At 34.4% G+C, this 15,207-nt stretch overlaps 1 protein-coding gene across 7 annotated transcripts in view; it reads left to right on the forward strand.

Annotated features, from left to right (window-relative positions):
• Nucleotides 1-15,207, forward strand: part of RUNDC3B (RUN domain containing 3B) — a 140,181-nt gene that overhangs the window by 53,266 nt on the left and 71,708 nt on the right. For 4 of the 7 annotated variants that reach the window (XM_059171016.1, XM_059171020.1, XM_059171017.1 and 1 more), the window contains 2 exons: nucleotides 1,219-1,269; nucleotides 7,001-7,134. In XM_059171016.1, coding sequence (XP_059026999.1) covers nucleotides 1,219-1,269; nucleotides 7,001-7,134 — 185 coding nt within the window. The remainder of the gene's footprint in view (nucleotides 1-1,218; nucleotides 1,270-7,000; nucleotides 7,135-15,207) is intronic. The other 3 variants (XM_059171018.1, XM_059171019.1, XM_059171022.1) reach the window with 1 other exon arrangement.

Below are 15,207 nucleotides of genomic sequence, written 5' to 3' on the forward strand. Positions count from 1 at the left end.
TTTGGATATGTGTTTCCATATTTAATATTTGTTAAAAATGTTACACATTGGGGCACCTGCATGGCTCAGTGGGTTAAGCCTCTGCCTTCAGCTCAGGTCATGATCTTGGGATCTTGGGATTAGCCCGGCAATGGGCTCTCTGCACAATGGGGAGCCTGCTTCCCCCTCTCTCTCTGCCTACTTGTGATCTCTCTCTTTGATAATAAATAAATAAAATCTTTTTAAAAAGTTATACACTGAAGTAGGAAGATAGAGAGTGAATGGTCAACACATAAATGTAGCCAATAGCACAAACTATATACATCTTCCTTTCATTTTCTTACATTACTGACTGTGTGTGTGGTTGGTTTTGTTGGTTTCATAAGAGTATAAATATTTGGCAAGGTTTATAAGACCATGTCCTGTTGGAGATTTCAGTGTTTGGTTATGAGAGAAGAAGAAACCATTTTTGAGGAATGCAACTTTAGAAATTCGGCTTTAGAGTTTTCCTGTGTAATTATACTAGGAATTTCCAAACAACATAGCAAGAATTTACTGTACTTTTTCAGATGGTGGTTGTTAAACAATAATTGGAGGTTGTAGGAAATAAAACAGTATTTTGCATGAAGAAGGCATTTTGTCAGCATCGGTTAAACTGAAGAACATTCTACTTGATATCTAATCTAAGTGCTGTTCTCATAGTTAACAAAAGAAAAAAAAAACATACAAATTTTAACTCTTCTTAGGCCCCCAAAACAAGAGCTGTTCTTCAAAATGAATTTTCTTAACAGGAAAAAAAAAAAGGTATTTATTTTTGAAGTTAAAACCTTATAAGACATATAGTTTAATAATTTTCCTAACCAAACTTATAAATTCTGAGGTGCAAAGCTAGCAGATTCAAACAAGTTTTTGCTCCTTTTGCCTTGTCATCATCAGCCTATCATGTCTGGAAAAGAATGATGGCCCTGCAAGCAAAGAGGGAGCCTATTTCTGTGACTTACAGATACTCGCCTTTCTCCAGTAGAATAGGTGACAACGGACCAGCTTGGTATATGGGCTGAGTGTACCTCATATTCATCCTAACTGAGTTCATTTTATTTATTAGGTAGGAAATGTAGTGATTATTGCATCCAGGTAATGTGTAGCCATCTTATTTGGGCTATTCAGTTTGCAATTGTAAACTTGATAGCAGGTTTCTTAAATATCTGTGTGTTGTTGTTGTTGTTTATATTTTTAAAGAGATATCCCAAAGTTGCAGATGGCTGGCTCATCTCCAAATACCTCTTCAAGGTACTCTATGCTGGTGATGTCTCCCGCCACTGAGCTGCGCGGGAGCATGGAATTGACTTACTGGGGAGGGCTGTATCAGTTAAGTGATCTTTTTTAGTACATTGCATGGGTTTTGCAAAGCTTTCTGTTTTTGTTTTTGTTAATCCAGAGAGCACAAATATGCTTATGCTAATTTTTAAATTAAAATCTTGTTGTAAACCCACACAATATAATAATCCATTTATTCTCCTTCCTTTTATGTGACCCCATCCATATTTCTTTAAGTTCCCATGGCTTTAATCTCTTATTAATGAGGCATATCTGTGCAATTACATTTTATTGTAACTCTTAACAGTATAAGAATTATTATCTCCTCAATTTTATAAGTGCTGTGTAATAATATCTGTATTACATGCAAATTGGGGGCTTTGGGAAGCTGTGTGATTTTTCCAAAGTCACTCAGTAAAACACAGAAGGGCAGTATCAGTAACTGCTTTGCCATTCTGGAATCATTAGTGGGAATATATTCCTTAGTTTCCTTTCTCTTGGGCAGAATGCATGCCTTTATTCACTCACTCAAAACTTTTCAAGAGTTGCTCCTATCTGCAAAACACTGCTAGGCTCTATACTTAATGGCCTAGACTTTAATTATATTTTTTAATATTTAAAAGAAATATATAGTCATTATTTTTAAGGATTACAATTAAGACAATGGGAAATAGAAAACTAGCATCTCTTTTCCTCAACCTTCATTCCCACAAGTAATCATTTTAGACAGTTTCATTTGTTTTCTGTCCTCTATTTATAGCCTTAATCGCTACTGAAACAGATTATTCTTGATTTCTTCAGGGCTCACATTTTTGTATTGCTCTCCATATGGAGTTCAGCCTTTGGGACTCTAATTCAGTCAGCCAGTACTCTAACCCTTTTGTTAAAAAGCTGGTAGAAGAAAAAGACAAAGTCTTTGTCCTCTACTTGGAACGTTGGTAAAATTACTGGGATAAAAAGTTAAGTCAGATTTTTGGTGAACCTTGTTATCTTAACTTTTTTGTCTTGAAAGATTAAGAATTAACTTATTTTTATGGTATAGATACTTGTTATAAATTCCTTAGCAGTGAACAAGACATTGTCATTAAAAAAGAATAGTAATTACGTTTTGTAAATGAGTAACTGTGCTTCATAGTTGTGAAATGACGTACTTGAGAGGTCCTGTAAGTAACATACAGAACTAGCAATATTAAGTACAACTGAGTATCTAATCGACTCATATTTAACATTCAGCTTAATATGTAATTAAAGTTATTTGTGAAGTGTTTAAATTCCTTTTTTATAATACTAATATGAAATTTTATTTAGAAAATTAATCAAGGACGTTATTTTACTTTCAAAGCTGGGTAGTCTAATAAATATGAACCTCAACTAAAATTAGTAGTTTCTTTTCAAGAAGGAAAAGACTCTGTGCTCTTGCAGAAATGGGAGTTTTCTCTGTTTAGCAAAATTATAATAGAAAATATTGAACTGACTTTTATAAATTAGCAGTAAGAAATTCAAGATTGCTGTTAGAAAATGTAAAGTGAAAAGTGAAAAGTTAAATTCATCTAAATGCTAATAAATTGACAGCAGTGAATCCACAAAAAACCATTTTCCTTTAAGTATCCGAAAACTTCTGCAGTGGTATCAGAGTGGTTAATTAAAATTCAATGGGACTGTCTCTTATTGCTTGTCTAGTTGAATAGCAGTTCTAGGATGACACTGTCATCTAGTTGATGCATTGTAACACTAATGAGGCTTCGGCTTGGGGGATGAGATTTTCATTTGCTCTTTATATAGTTAAACACTTATACAAAGGATAGAGAAAGGAAGTCACTAAACAGATTCATTTATATTTTATATTATCGAAAGATCATGTCTCAGCCACTACTTAGTAGAGAACCACTTTAGAAAATTTAGTCCTTGTTCTTAGAAGGTCTCGTTCCAGCTGTAAACTAAGATAAAAGCAAAACACAAATATCATTGCATCATGTGAACAGATGTCTAACTTAAGAAATATAGAAGAGTATTTTATTTTTTAATTTTTTTGGAAGAGTTATTTTAAAATAACCTTGGACCCTAGAGATCACAGGTCATTTTTTGGTGCTGAAAATAAGGCAATGTGTTGGGAAAGATATCACATAGCTGGTTAGTAGCACATTAACTTTTAGTCTAGCAAACTTTTCATCCTTTCTTTCTTTGCCGTAAAATGATTTAGAGTCAGTTTGATGGAATGTCAATACGTTTTGAAAAGTTGTTTAACTTCATTATTGGTAAAAGTTAACTTCTAAAAAAAATGTAACAGAAAGCATGTTATACATGGCTTTTAAAAGAAGTCTGTTAGTGACAGTGTTTTTCTTCTCCAGAGTAAAATTTCTTCAAGATATAGACTAGTTCTTTCCTTGCTGTATGATTGGTTTTATGATTATTTTTAAAGGAAATGAAAATATTTGGGGAGTGATTGTTTATTGCTTCAATAGTTATTTTAAAAAGCACAATTAGCTTGTAGGTTTGTTTTTTAATTTTTCTGTTGAATAGTGATTACGGACTAATAGCCTAAGTACATCTTCTGCTATTAATCTGTACATAAGTAAAAATGATCTTCAAGTAGTAATATCTCAAGTAACCATTTGGATGTTTTCATTATTTTTTAATTAAATTTAACCTTTTAATAGATGCAGAAATTATTTTATTATTTATATAAAATGTTAGGATATACAATTTACAAGAGTGTTTGTTTGAAGAGTCTAACGAGAGAATACACCTTCTCTTAAAGCAGATTCTTTCGCATGTGAAAAATACAGTGTCTTGAATTCAGAACTTCACTTTGGAAATGATGCACATGAAAGAGGAAGGAAGGCAGAATCAAGCCAAGTCATCCTTACCTCTAGTTTGCTAAATTGTTAAACGTGTTGTGAGGATACTACAGGCTTATTAAGGCCCTGCAAATGATAATAATGTTATTCTGTCAATTGTTCAGTTTTTTAGTTTGTAATCTGGGGAATCTTGCCATGGTCTCTTGGGTGAAAGTCTTATACACAGCACATTTTACCCATAGCAGGAGCCCCAAGGATGTAGTGTCCATTCCTTCTGTTTAACCTTAGCCTAGATTTTGGTTTTTTGCTATCTTTGTTTCCTCTCCTCCAAAACGGGGCTTTGTTATATTCTTTTGTGGTTTTTTGGACAGCTTTATTTTAAAACTTCTCATAAATTATTTTCCTTAGCCATGTCAAACTCATGAGAAGATTTAAAATAAAGTCAATGAAGAAAACTTGTGATGTTCCCTTTCTTTAAGATCCTTTCTTGATTGAAGTCTGGCTATACCTCTCATTTTAAATTATGTAATGGTCTTAAGAAAAGCCAAAGAAAATTACTTGAGACTAGAAATATCTTAGGGAGATAAATTTGAAATTGTTGATATGGGAAAAGGTTGCATTAGGGAGTAAATTTTTAACATTTTTCTAGATTCTGAGCAAGTAAAGGGGAAATTTTAATTTTGCATACCATTCCTACTTTGTTTACAGTACAGGAGAGCTTTGACCCCTTAACTATTTGTATGATAATAGTGATAACAGTGGTAATAATTGTTAACATCTGTACCAGGCTATAAACTAATTGGTGTACATAGATTATCTCATCTAATTCTCTCAACAGTATTATCAGGTAGGTACTGTCATTATTGTCAACTTATAGAAGAAACCCAGATTGACAGAGTGAAGTTAACTCATTTGCTCAAGATCCCATAGCTAAAAAGTGATCTAATTCAGATCACTTTGATTCAAAACTCACATTCTTAACCAGTAGGCATCCTACCTCCTCTCCAAATGGCTGACAAATTGATGACATGAAAATTGTCCTAAAGACAAATTATATTGAGGTACTGTACCGCCAACTTTCTTAATTCGAAGAACAAAGGAGGCAAAGGACAGTGACGGGGGAGATTGAGAGGAAGAAGGGAGATTATAAGTATTTCTGTACATTTTTATTTGTAGGTAGTAAGATCTGATTTTTAAAGAAACATTGAGTTTAGAGACACTGAGTTGAACAAGGATTTGAGATGCTTTTGTTTTTTTATTTATAAAGACAAAGAAAGGTATGTTTGTCTGGAATGTTTGACATTTGAAATCTAGGATCCACATTTCTTAATACCAGATTGTTATTGAACTGTCACTATAAGAAGATAGATTTTTAAAATTCAAATTTTATGTGCATTGCAATTAAGGTGATGTTTTGTGTTGATTTGCCAGTTGATTTGTTTAATAAATATTTACTGAATGCCTACTATGAGCCAAGCATTAGGTTTGGAGATTGATTTGAAGTCAAATAAGACACAGTCCCTGCCTTACAGATTTTACCACCTAATATGTAAGATAATCAAGTAAACACTTGTAAGGATAAACAAGCACAGGGTGCTGTGTCAGTGCATAGGGAGGAATTGACCCACTATGGAGATCATACATGGATTACAAGAAGAAAAGGACTTTAAAAGGTCCTGAATAATGAATAAGAGTTACCTATCATGATAAGTACTGTTTCTATTGGTTAATTACCCATACATACATTATTAGAAATACCAGGGGGATCTTTTAAAAAAATACCTATGTCTGGGCCTGCCCTTAAAGATTTTGATTATTTACCTTGGGGTGGAGCCCAGGCATGGGTATTTTTTAAAAAGCAGCTCAGTTATTGTTAGAGGCTGCTGTGGTTGGAAACCACTGATTATCATTTGAGACATCACTCCTAAAATGGTGCTTGTTGACAGGATACTTTTGATGTTTCTACAGAGAAGCAATTATTGGGGACAGGAAGATTTGAGATAAATAAGTAAGGAAGCCCAGTTTAAAATGCAAAGCAGATCTTTCTATTTTAAGATTAAACAACTTCCCTAAGTAAGACTAATCATTCCAGAAAACTAAAGAAAGATTGAGATGTCTCTTATATCTTACTTTAAAATGCTCAGAGTACAAAACCTTGCCCATGAACCCACCACTCAGAGTCCCTTATAGAAATATTAATACTGATGTAAGATAACATGTAAAAGAACATTTGTTCATGAGTAGACATATAATTACCCGCATCTGAAAAATTGTTAATGGTAAATGCCTGAAGGACCTTTCATGTGCTGCCAACTAGTAGAGAGCAGGTGAATGAGAGGAACTTTACGGCTTTGTAGATGAGAATGGTTCGGTAGATTATGTTTGATCAGTGAACACAGGATTCTAATTCATCATATAAACTTAGAAGATAGACCACAACATTGTTTCATTTCTTGGAAGTTTCCTTATGAAGAGGAGGAAAAGTGTTGTGTTATTTTTTCTGTTTCTTTAAGTAGAGAAACTTTCGAATACAACCTTTGACATGTGAATTAATGGTTAACCAGAACCATAAGGAGGGTTTTCTGGGACCTGTCTAAATGATGGCCTTAGAATAATGGAATATTAAACTGCAAGAGATTTTTTTTAGTGTCCAGTCTCTTTTTCTTTCATTTGTTTGATTTTGTTGTTGACAAAACTATGATCCCCATCCATTAAATAAATTGTACACAGTACCACAACTAGTTAAAGGAGAGCAGGACTAGATTGAAGGCTTTTTGCCACTCAGGTTAGCGCCCTTTTCACTATGACACACTAGGCTGTCTTTTATTTTTCAAAATTTTATTCTTGCATTTGGAATGTTCTAGTCTAGTTTTCTTTTATTTTGTATTACAATTTGTCTCCTGAAGGTCAAGTAACCTGGTTTGGTTATGAAAGTCCTCGTAGCTTCTGGGACTATATCAGAGTGGCTTGCCGGAAAGTTTCACAGAATTGTATCTGCAGCATTGAAAATATGGAAAATGTCAGTTCTTCTAGAGCTAAGGTAAGACATAAATAATAATATGCCATGTGTATAATCTAATCCCCAGCAGTTTTTGACTGAAATAGAAAAATTTGAGCTCTTTGCTATATACATTTTTTTTTCTTGTTTGGGATTAAGCACTTGACCATGTCAAAAATCTTTTGTAGGTCCGTTTCTGTTTTGTTTTGTTTTGTTTTTTAGTTGCATGTAGTTATTTAGAATGTTTTTGAATCTTCCTTGTTGCCTTATGAATAGCAAGAAGGTTTGAAGTTAGTCACTATGAATTCTTTTTTGAGAAGCACAATAAAATATTTCCTATTCTGTGAAGTTTTGACATTTCTTGAGTTCCCAAACCAGTAGCTCTCAGTGTCCTGAAGAACCCTGAGGGTTCATAATGTCAAAAGTACTTTCATGTAGTACCAAGGTGTTAATTGCCTTTTATACTGTGTTGACACTTGCACTGCTGATACAGAAACAATGGTGGCAAAACTGCTAGTTCCTTAGCATGAATTAAGGCAGTGGCATCTAACTCCTACTAAACACTGAGTTTTTTCCACTGTACCCTGTGAAAAAAAGAAAGAAAGAAAAAAGAAAAGCCAGTTCCTTTTAAAAATGTTCATGATGGTGCAGTAAACATTATTAATTTTATTAAGTTTCAACATTTGAGTGCCTCTCTTTTTAATATCCTGAGTAATAAAATAGAAAGTATGCATAAAGCATTTGCAGCATTCTAAAATATGATGGTTGTCTCAAGGAGAAGTACTCATATAGTTTGATTTGTGAGCTAAATTAGAAACTTTTGCCATGTAATACTATTTTTACTTAAAAGAAAAGCATACAAATGATAGTTTTTTAGACTTGGACATTTGGTAGCTTTTCTTGAATAAAAATGAACAAAGTGAGCCTGTTAATTCCAGCGAAGCAGCTGACAGCATTGGTTGCCAATGGTAAAATTAAAACTTCCGAGTAAAAATTAGAATCTTAGAAAACTTATTATCACCATCTTAAGCCTAATAGTTTCCCTGTACTTACAGAGTTTCCTGATAACATAATGTTGAATTAGCATATGTATTTTTTAATTGTTTAATGAAAAGTATTAGCATTTGGTAAACTGGCAAAACTCATAATTTCCAATGATCAATGCATGGAATTATAAAATATGCATGGGTAAAAGATCTATTCAGACCTAATGGCATGAAATGCAATATGAAAAGTTCATTGATATGGTTATATTTTCCATGTTACAATTAGCCTTTTTTTTTTAAGGTTTTATTTATTTATTTGAGAGAGAGTGAATGAGAAAGAGAGAGCATGAAAAGGGGGAGGGTCAGAGAGAGAAGCAGACTCCCTGCTAAGCAGGGAGCCTGATGCGGAACTCAACCCCAGGACTCCAGGATCAAGACCTGAGCTGAAGGCAGTCGCTTAACCAACTGAGCCACCGAGGCGCCCCTAAGCCATACATTTAAAAAAATTTAAAGAAATGTAAAACAGACCCACTTTTGTCACTAATACTTTTGTTTAGGAAAAGATAGTTATTTTTCATAAAATATGTTATTTATGTCAACATATAATTGGTTTATTTATTTTTTTAATTACCTCAAGTTCCCAGTTTTAACTTGTAATATAGTAAATATGAATAGATACAACCCACATGAAAGCACTTTGGAGTTCTCAGTAGTTTTTAAGATTATAAAAAGTCTGAGCTGTTCATATAAGCTGTATCTGCTTTGGTTTAGGACTTTGATTTTTTTACTGGATTGTCATACTAGGTTTCCTTATTATTTTTGGCACTTAAGAGTTACAGAATGAGGGCACCTGGATGGCTCAGACAGTTAAGTGTCTGCCTTCAGCTCAGGTCATGATCCCAGGGTCCAGGATCAAGTCTCCCATCATCAGGCTCCTTGCTTAGCAGGGAGCCTGCTTCTTCCTCTGCTCCTCCCCTGCTTGTGCTCTTTCTCAAATAAATAAATAAAATAGTTACAAACTTATAAATTATGTATCTTCAATAAATGAAAATATAATAATCATCTTTCAAAAGTATAGATTCCAAGTTTATTGTTCCTGCATCTGTTTTTATTTAGGATATTTTTTCTTCTGGAAAGTTACTGGTTAGTAATTTTAATTACTATAAAGTTATATTGAAATTAAATATTTTGTAAAACAAAAACTAATTTTTTAAAAAATGCAATTTATAATATTTAAATTTAATGAGATGATTAGAAACATAGTTAAACATTTTAAAATTTGAGTAAAGTTGATAGCTATGATTTTTGTCACCTTATGAAGACTAAAGCCATAGAGTTCACTCTCTAAAATTGCTACTCCCTCCTTCACTGCCTTCTGCCATTCCAGTCAGGGGGCTGTCTTGAGAAGTGGTTAACTTTCTGTTTCAATGACATCTAGCTTTTTTTTAGATTGAATCAGTTCTCCTCTCTGACATACATTTTTCAAGCTAAATGCCTTCATTTTTAGGTCAATTATAGCTAAAGTCTTAAAAATATTTTTTCTTTTAAAAGTTGAAATCTTGTTTTTTATATTACTACCTCTCTTCTTAGCCATAATGTTGTCTTAGTAGTCCTTTGGCCTCTATTTTCTCAAACTCTTGACTTTATGCATTTATTTACTTTCTAATTGATTGACTACAGGTTCAAAAAATGTGTAGGGGTGCCTGGGTGGCTCAGTGGGTTAAAGCCTCTGTCTTCTACTCAGGTCATGATCTCAGGCTCCTGGGATCTAGCCCCGCATCTGGCTCTCTGCTCAGCAGGGAGCCTGCTTCCCTTCCTCTTTCTCTGCCTACTTCTCTACCTACTTGTGATCTCTGTCAAATAAGTAAATAAAATCTTTTTTAAAAATGTGCGATTCACAGACCTGTACCCCTGGGGATAAAAATATATGTTTATAAAAAATAAAAAATTAAAGTGATGTAAAAAAAAAATAAAAAATAAAAAAAAAAAAATAAAAATGTGCAATCTGAATTCCCCTTTGCATCTTCATTGCATTTATTTCTTTTTTCCTTTCATGTTTTTCTTATGGCTTAAGAATAATATCTTGATTTCTGTAGGTTAAGATTAAAAGATAAGCTATAATTTGAGTTAATCAAGTCTATACAAATAGAAAGTACCCCAGGTGGCACATAAACTTTAGTTTCTTGTTTTCAAATTAAAAGAAGGAACAATTATCATGACAATTGTATTCTAAGCCCCCTCCATATAGGGGAGAATATATTTATAGAACTAGCATATACCAAAATACAAGATGTAATTGAGAAGATAACAAACATTAGAAATGTAGCATTTTGACCCAGGTGGAGTGCAGAAATGCAAACCCCAGCTGCCATCTTTCTTAGTGAGACTCTAAGGAATATGCCCCATGTAGCAAGATGCTGTTAATACTTATTCTGTTAATACTTATTCTGTACAAAACCAGTGCTGAGTATGAAAACATCACAGAACAATCATGTTCCAAATCCTACCATCTATCTTTGTTTTGCTCAGGCCTCAAACAGATTCCATTTAGTGAGGAAAGAGAGATCTATGATTTGCCTGGTGATGCTGGGAAAAGTGTGCATGCAAAGATTACTACTGTCTTTATTCATTACAGTGGGCAGAGCAAAGTACTTAATCCACCCAGTAAATCACACCTGGCAACAGTCAGGATTGAAGGATTAAGCAAATACCTCAGATGGCTGGTTTATTGGGCCTTTGAGCTGCTTTCTAGAATGACTACTAACCTATGTAGTATCCATCTCATCCAGCCTTAACACTTGTGAAAACAGAACGACAGCACCAAATTCACCTGCTAAATAATGTGCAACTCTGTACACTTGGGACCCAAACAGATTTTCATTTCTGAATTCTTTGTCAGAAGAATACCTTTGATTATACCTTTAGGGCTATGTGGATGATGCTTTAAGCAGTGGACGACAAGGTACCTTTACGGAGAATGACTAATTCAGTATAGAAACATTCTTTAAATTTAGTTTTGATTGAATCAGGATTGTCTATGTCGCAGAACTACTGTACAACTTAGATTCACGTCGTAAACTTGCCACCATGAGAGATCTGAAAATCACTAAGCTGAGATCTGTGAAATGCTGACAGTCCCTCTCTTTGCTCAGTCCATAACCAGTTGAACCTATTTTCTGGGGCTTAAACAAAGCCTAACAATGGAATAGAATATTTGAACTGAAGATCATGTCTGTAATCTTTCCATCTGACATCTCAGATACCTTGGCAGCTATTCTTTCTACAATATATGAAGGTTTTGGGAACGGGATTTCCGTATATGGGATTTCTTTCTTTCTTCCTTCTTCTTCTCCTCCTCCTATCTGCTCTTCCTCCTCCTCCTATCTTCTCCTCTTCCTCCTCCTTTCTTCTCCTTCTTCTTCATTTTATTTATTTATTTGAAAGAGAGAGTATGAGCAAGGAGAAGGAGAGAAGCAGGCCCACCACTGAGCAGAGAGCACAATGTGGGTCTTGATCCCAGGACCCTGGGATCATGACCTGAACTGAAGGCAGAGGCTTTAACCCACTGAGCCACCCAGGCACCCCACTTTTTCTTTGTTTTTAAGAACAGCTCTTGTTTGTGGCTGGGTTAGGCTTTCTTAGTTTGTGGTTGCTTATCCTGTACATTCATTCTGTTCTTGAGTTTAACATATTAGACCAATTTCTGAGTATGCTGGTCCATCAGCCATTTATATATTCATACATCTTTCCATCAGATAAATTTTTATTGAGCACCTATAGCATGTCAGAACTGTGAATGTAGTCCTTAACACATTCTTAGGACAGAAATCCTTAATCCCTCCTGGTCTTTTCAGGTCTCGTCCTCTCGTTCACTTTTTCCTTTGTTTAAAAGCCAACTTTGGGGGCACCTGGGTGGCTCAGTTGGTTAAGCAACTGCCTTTGGCTCAAGTCATGATCCTGGAGTCCCAGGATCGAGTCCCACATCAGGCTCCCTGCTTGGCAGGGAGTTTGCTTCTCCCTCTGACCTCTCCCCTCTCATTCTCTCTCTCTCTCTCAAATAAATAAATAAAATCTTAAAAAAAAAAAAAAAAAAAAAAGCAGACTTTGTCACTGCTCTTTCGTAGAGCAGGTTAGCCAAATTTTTTATGGAAAGAGGCTGAGTTGGGGACAGGGGGTTATTAATCACACCTACACCAGAGTTATCAAATACTAAAACTTTACAGTAAGGTATAGGTTTGTGAAGATGCTATTTTTATGATCATTTTCTATTAGTCACTCAAAAATCTCTCTTCCTACCTCTAGACTTTTGTAGTGATGGTTCCAAACCTTGAAGAATGTGAGACATTCTTGGGCAGCTTTAAAAATAAAAAAAGAGTTTTCCAAGCAGAAACCAGACATACTCTGATTCTGCCCATTTGTTTTATACTCTCTCCATTTTAAATACTAACTTCATATGAGTCATTATAAATGCCATTTTCCTCACATCATTCCTTTTCCCCATCTGTCACTGGTGCCTCTAATGACTGCTAGCAATGAGCAAGTTAGTTATCTTCTTGAGTTTCCTCCAGGAAGTCAACAAATACATATTGAGGACCTACTGTGTGCTAGAAACTGTTATAAATACTGATGATATAGTGGTATTGGTGAAAAGGATGGTAGAAAACAAATATTATGTGTGTCATATTTTATATATACATATTATATATGTAATATAATCTCAGGAGCCATGAAAAAATGGAGCAGGTTAAGAGATTAGAAAGAGATCAGAGTGGTGGAAGGAAGCACTCTCTTAGATAGTGTAGGTAGGGAAGGCTTGTGTGAGGCAACAACATTTGAGCCAGGATGTGAATTATGGGAAGAAAGGTACTGTGCAAATAGTGAGCAGAGGCAGCAAGGTATATTAGCAGTTTAGATATTATTCTAAATTCAATGAGGTGCAACTTGAGGCTCTTTTTCTTGTAATTTTTTTAAACAACAGAGTACTATAATCTAATTTACTTTTCAAAAAGATCCACTGAATACAGTATGAAGCATGCACAGGGAAGGAGAGAGAGTCATATTAGAAGGGTAAAACTAGAGTCAAAAAACCAGATGATCTTGGAGGTGAGAAATGAACCAGTTTCTGCTTCTAGTGATGATAGAATAGCTTATATCGGAGCAACCCTTTTGCCAAGAACAGCTGTAAAGTTTTGGTGAAATACGCAGAGCAACAAATTTAAGAGCTAAGAAAACAACCAAGGCATGAGGACTTCAGTGGCCGCAATACTGGAGAGAAGGTTGGTACTTGAGGTGAGCCCTAAGTTCACCTTGGCTTTTAGCCTATGGGCATTTGTCTGTTCACATTGTTGGTATAGAAGCTAATCAGAGAGTTTTCGAGTTCATTTAGTTTTGCCTGGCTAGAGAAACAGAAGAGGGATCTGGGAACTGCCAGTGAAACCAGGACTTAATACACTGAGAGAAGAGCAGACATATACATCTGAGGTTTACATGCAGTTTTCCTGTGAGCTGTTTGCCAACTCTTAGCCACCTTAAGCACAGAGCAGGAGTTTCATAAGCCAAGCTGAAAGCAGCAGATAGGAGGCTAAAAAAGCTGATTGAAGATTTCCTACTCTTGTTCTGAAGAGACAGAGGTTAGAGTTCAAGGTCAAACAAGTTGGAGGGGCCCTGTAAAATACCCTAGGGATCTCTTTTTTATTTGCGATCTCTTCCCTTGGGAGTAAGGGAAATTCAGATGAAGACCAGCGCAAAGAAGACCTAAAATGGTGCCCTTAAATAGTGTAGAGTGATTTTCAAGTATACTCCTTGCCTATTTGAAGAAAATTAAATCTATTCTAAGGAAAGATAGTATTAGTGCAGCTACAGAATTTTATATACAATGTCCAGTATTCGATCAAAACCCACTACAAATATCAGAAAACAAGATCAAATGACCAAAACTAAGAAATATAAAAAAAAAGTGAAACAGACCTATGGGAGATGAAGATAATGAACTTTTAAATTTAATTTTATTTATTTATTTGACAGAGAGAGAGAGAGATCACAAGTAGGAGAGAGTGGAGCGGGGGGCAGCAGGCTCTCTGAGCAGAGAGCCTGATGTGGGGCTCGATCCCAGGAACCTTAGATCATGACCTGAGCCGAAGGCAGAGGCTTAATCCACTGAGCCACCCAGGTGTCCCAAGATAATGAGCCTTTAAGTAATTGTAGTAGAAAATATAAATAAAGACTAGTAGTACCAGAGAACTGGAGTATATATTCCGTATTTAATATATATAAATATATATATAATATATAACATAGTATATAATATAATATACTATATATGTAATAAAGTGTAGATAGAAAACTATAAAATACTTATTCATGTCAAACATAGAACCTACACAAAAATTGATCATTGGCTGATTTTATAATTCATCTCTTTGAATTTCAGATTGAAATCATCTAAAGTGTGTTATCTAACCACAAAGGAATTAAGCTATGATTAATAACAAAAAGAAAACTAGAAAATGCTTATGTGAGTCAACATTGAGAGGGACTTCTTAATAACTCATGGATGAAAGAAGAAATTACAGTTGAAATTGGAAAATAGGTGGAAAGTAGTGATAATGAAAATATAACATGTAAAAACTTGTGGTTAGAGGAAAATAAACTTTAATATAGACTCTTATGTATATAAAAATAGAGTAAAGGCTAAAAATCAGTGATCAAAGTTTTCATCTAAAAACCTATTAAAAAATACATACTCCAAAAGAAGGAAAGAAATAATGAAAAGCAAAAATTGAATTAAATGAAAAAAATGTACACTTGGAGAAAATCAACTAAACAAAAACTTGGTCGTTCTAAAAAGATTAATATAATTGATAAGCTTCCAGCAAGAAGCATTCATAAAAAGAAAAAGAGAGATTACAAATTACCAGTATCAGGAATAAAGAGCCCAATCAACCCCATAGACCCTATAGGCATTAAAAATCCTAAAAGGATATTATGAATACTTCATACCTACACAATTTAAACTGTAGATGAAATGGACAAATTCTTTGAAAAAAATTCTAAAACTAACATAAAAAGGAAGAAAACATCTGGATATTCCCATATCCACTAAAGAAATTGAATCTGTCATTGAAGTGTT

Source organism: Mustela lutreola, chromosome 4 (genome assembly GCF_030435805.1).
Source record: "Mustela lutreola isolate mMusLut2 chromosome 4, mMusLut2.pri, whole genome shotgun sequence".
In the NCBI taxonomy this organism is placed as follows: Eukaryota; Metazoa; Chordata; class Mammalia; order Carnivora; family Mustelidae; genus Mustela; species Mustela lutreola.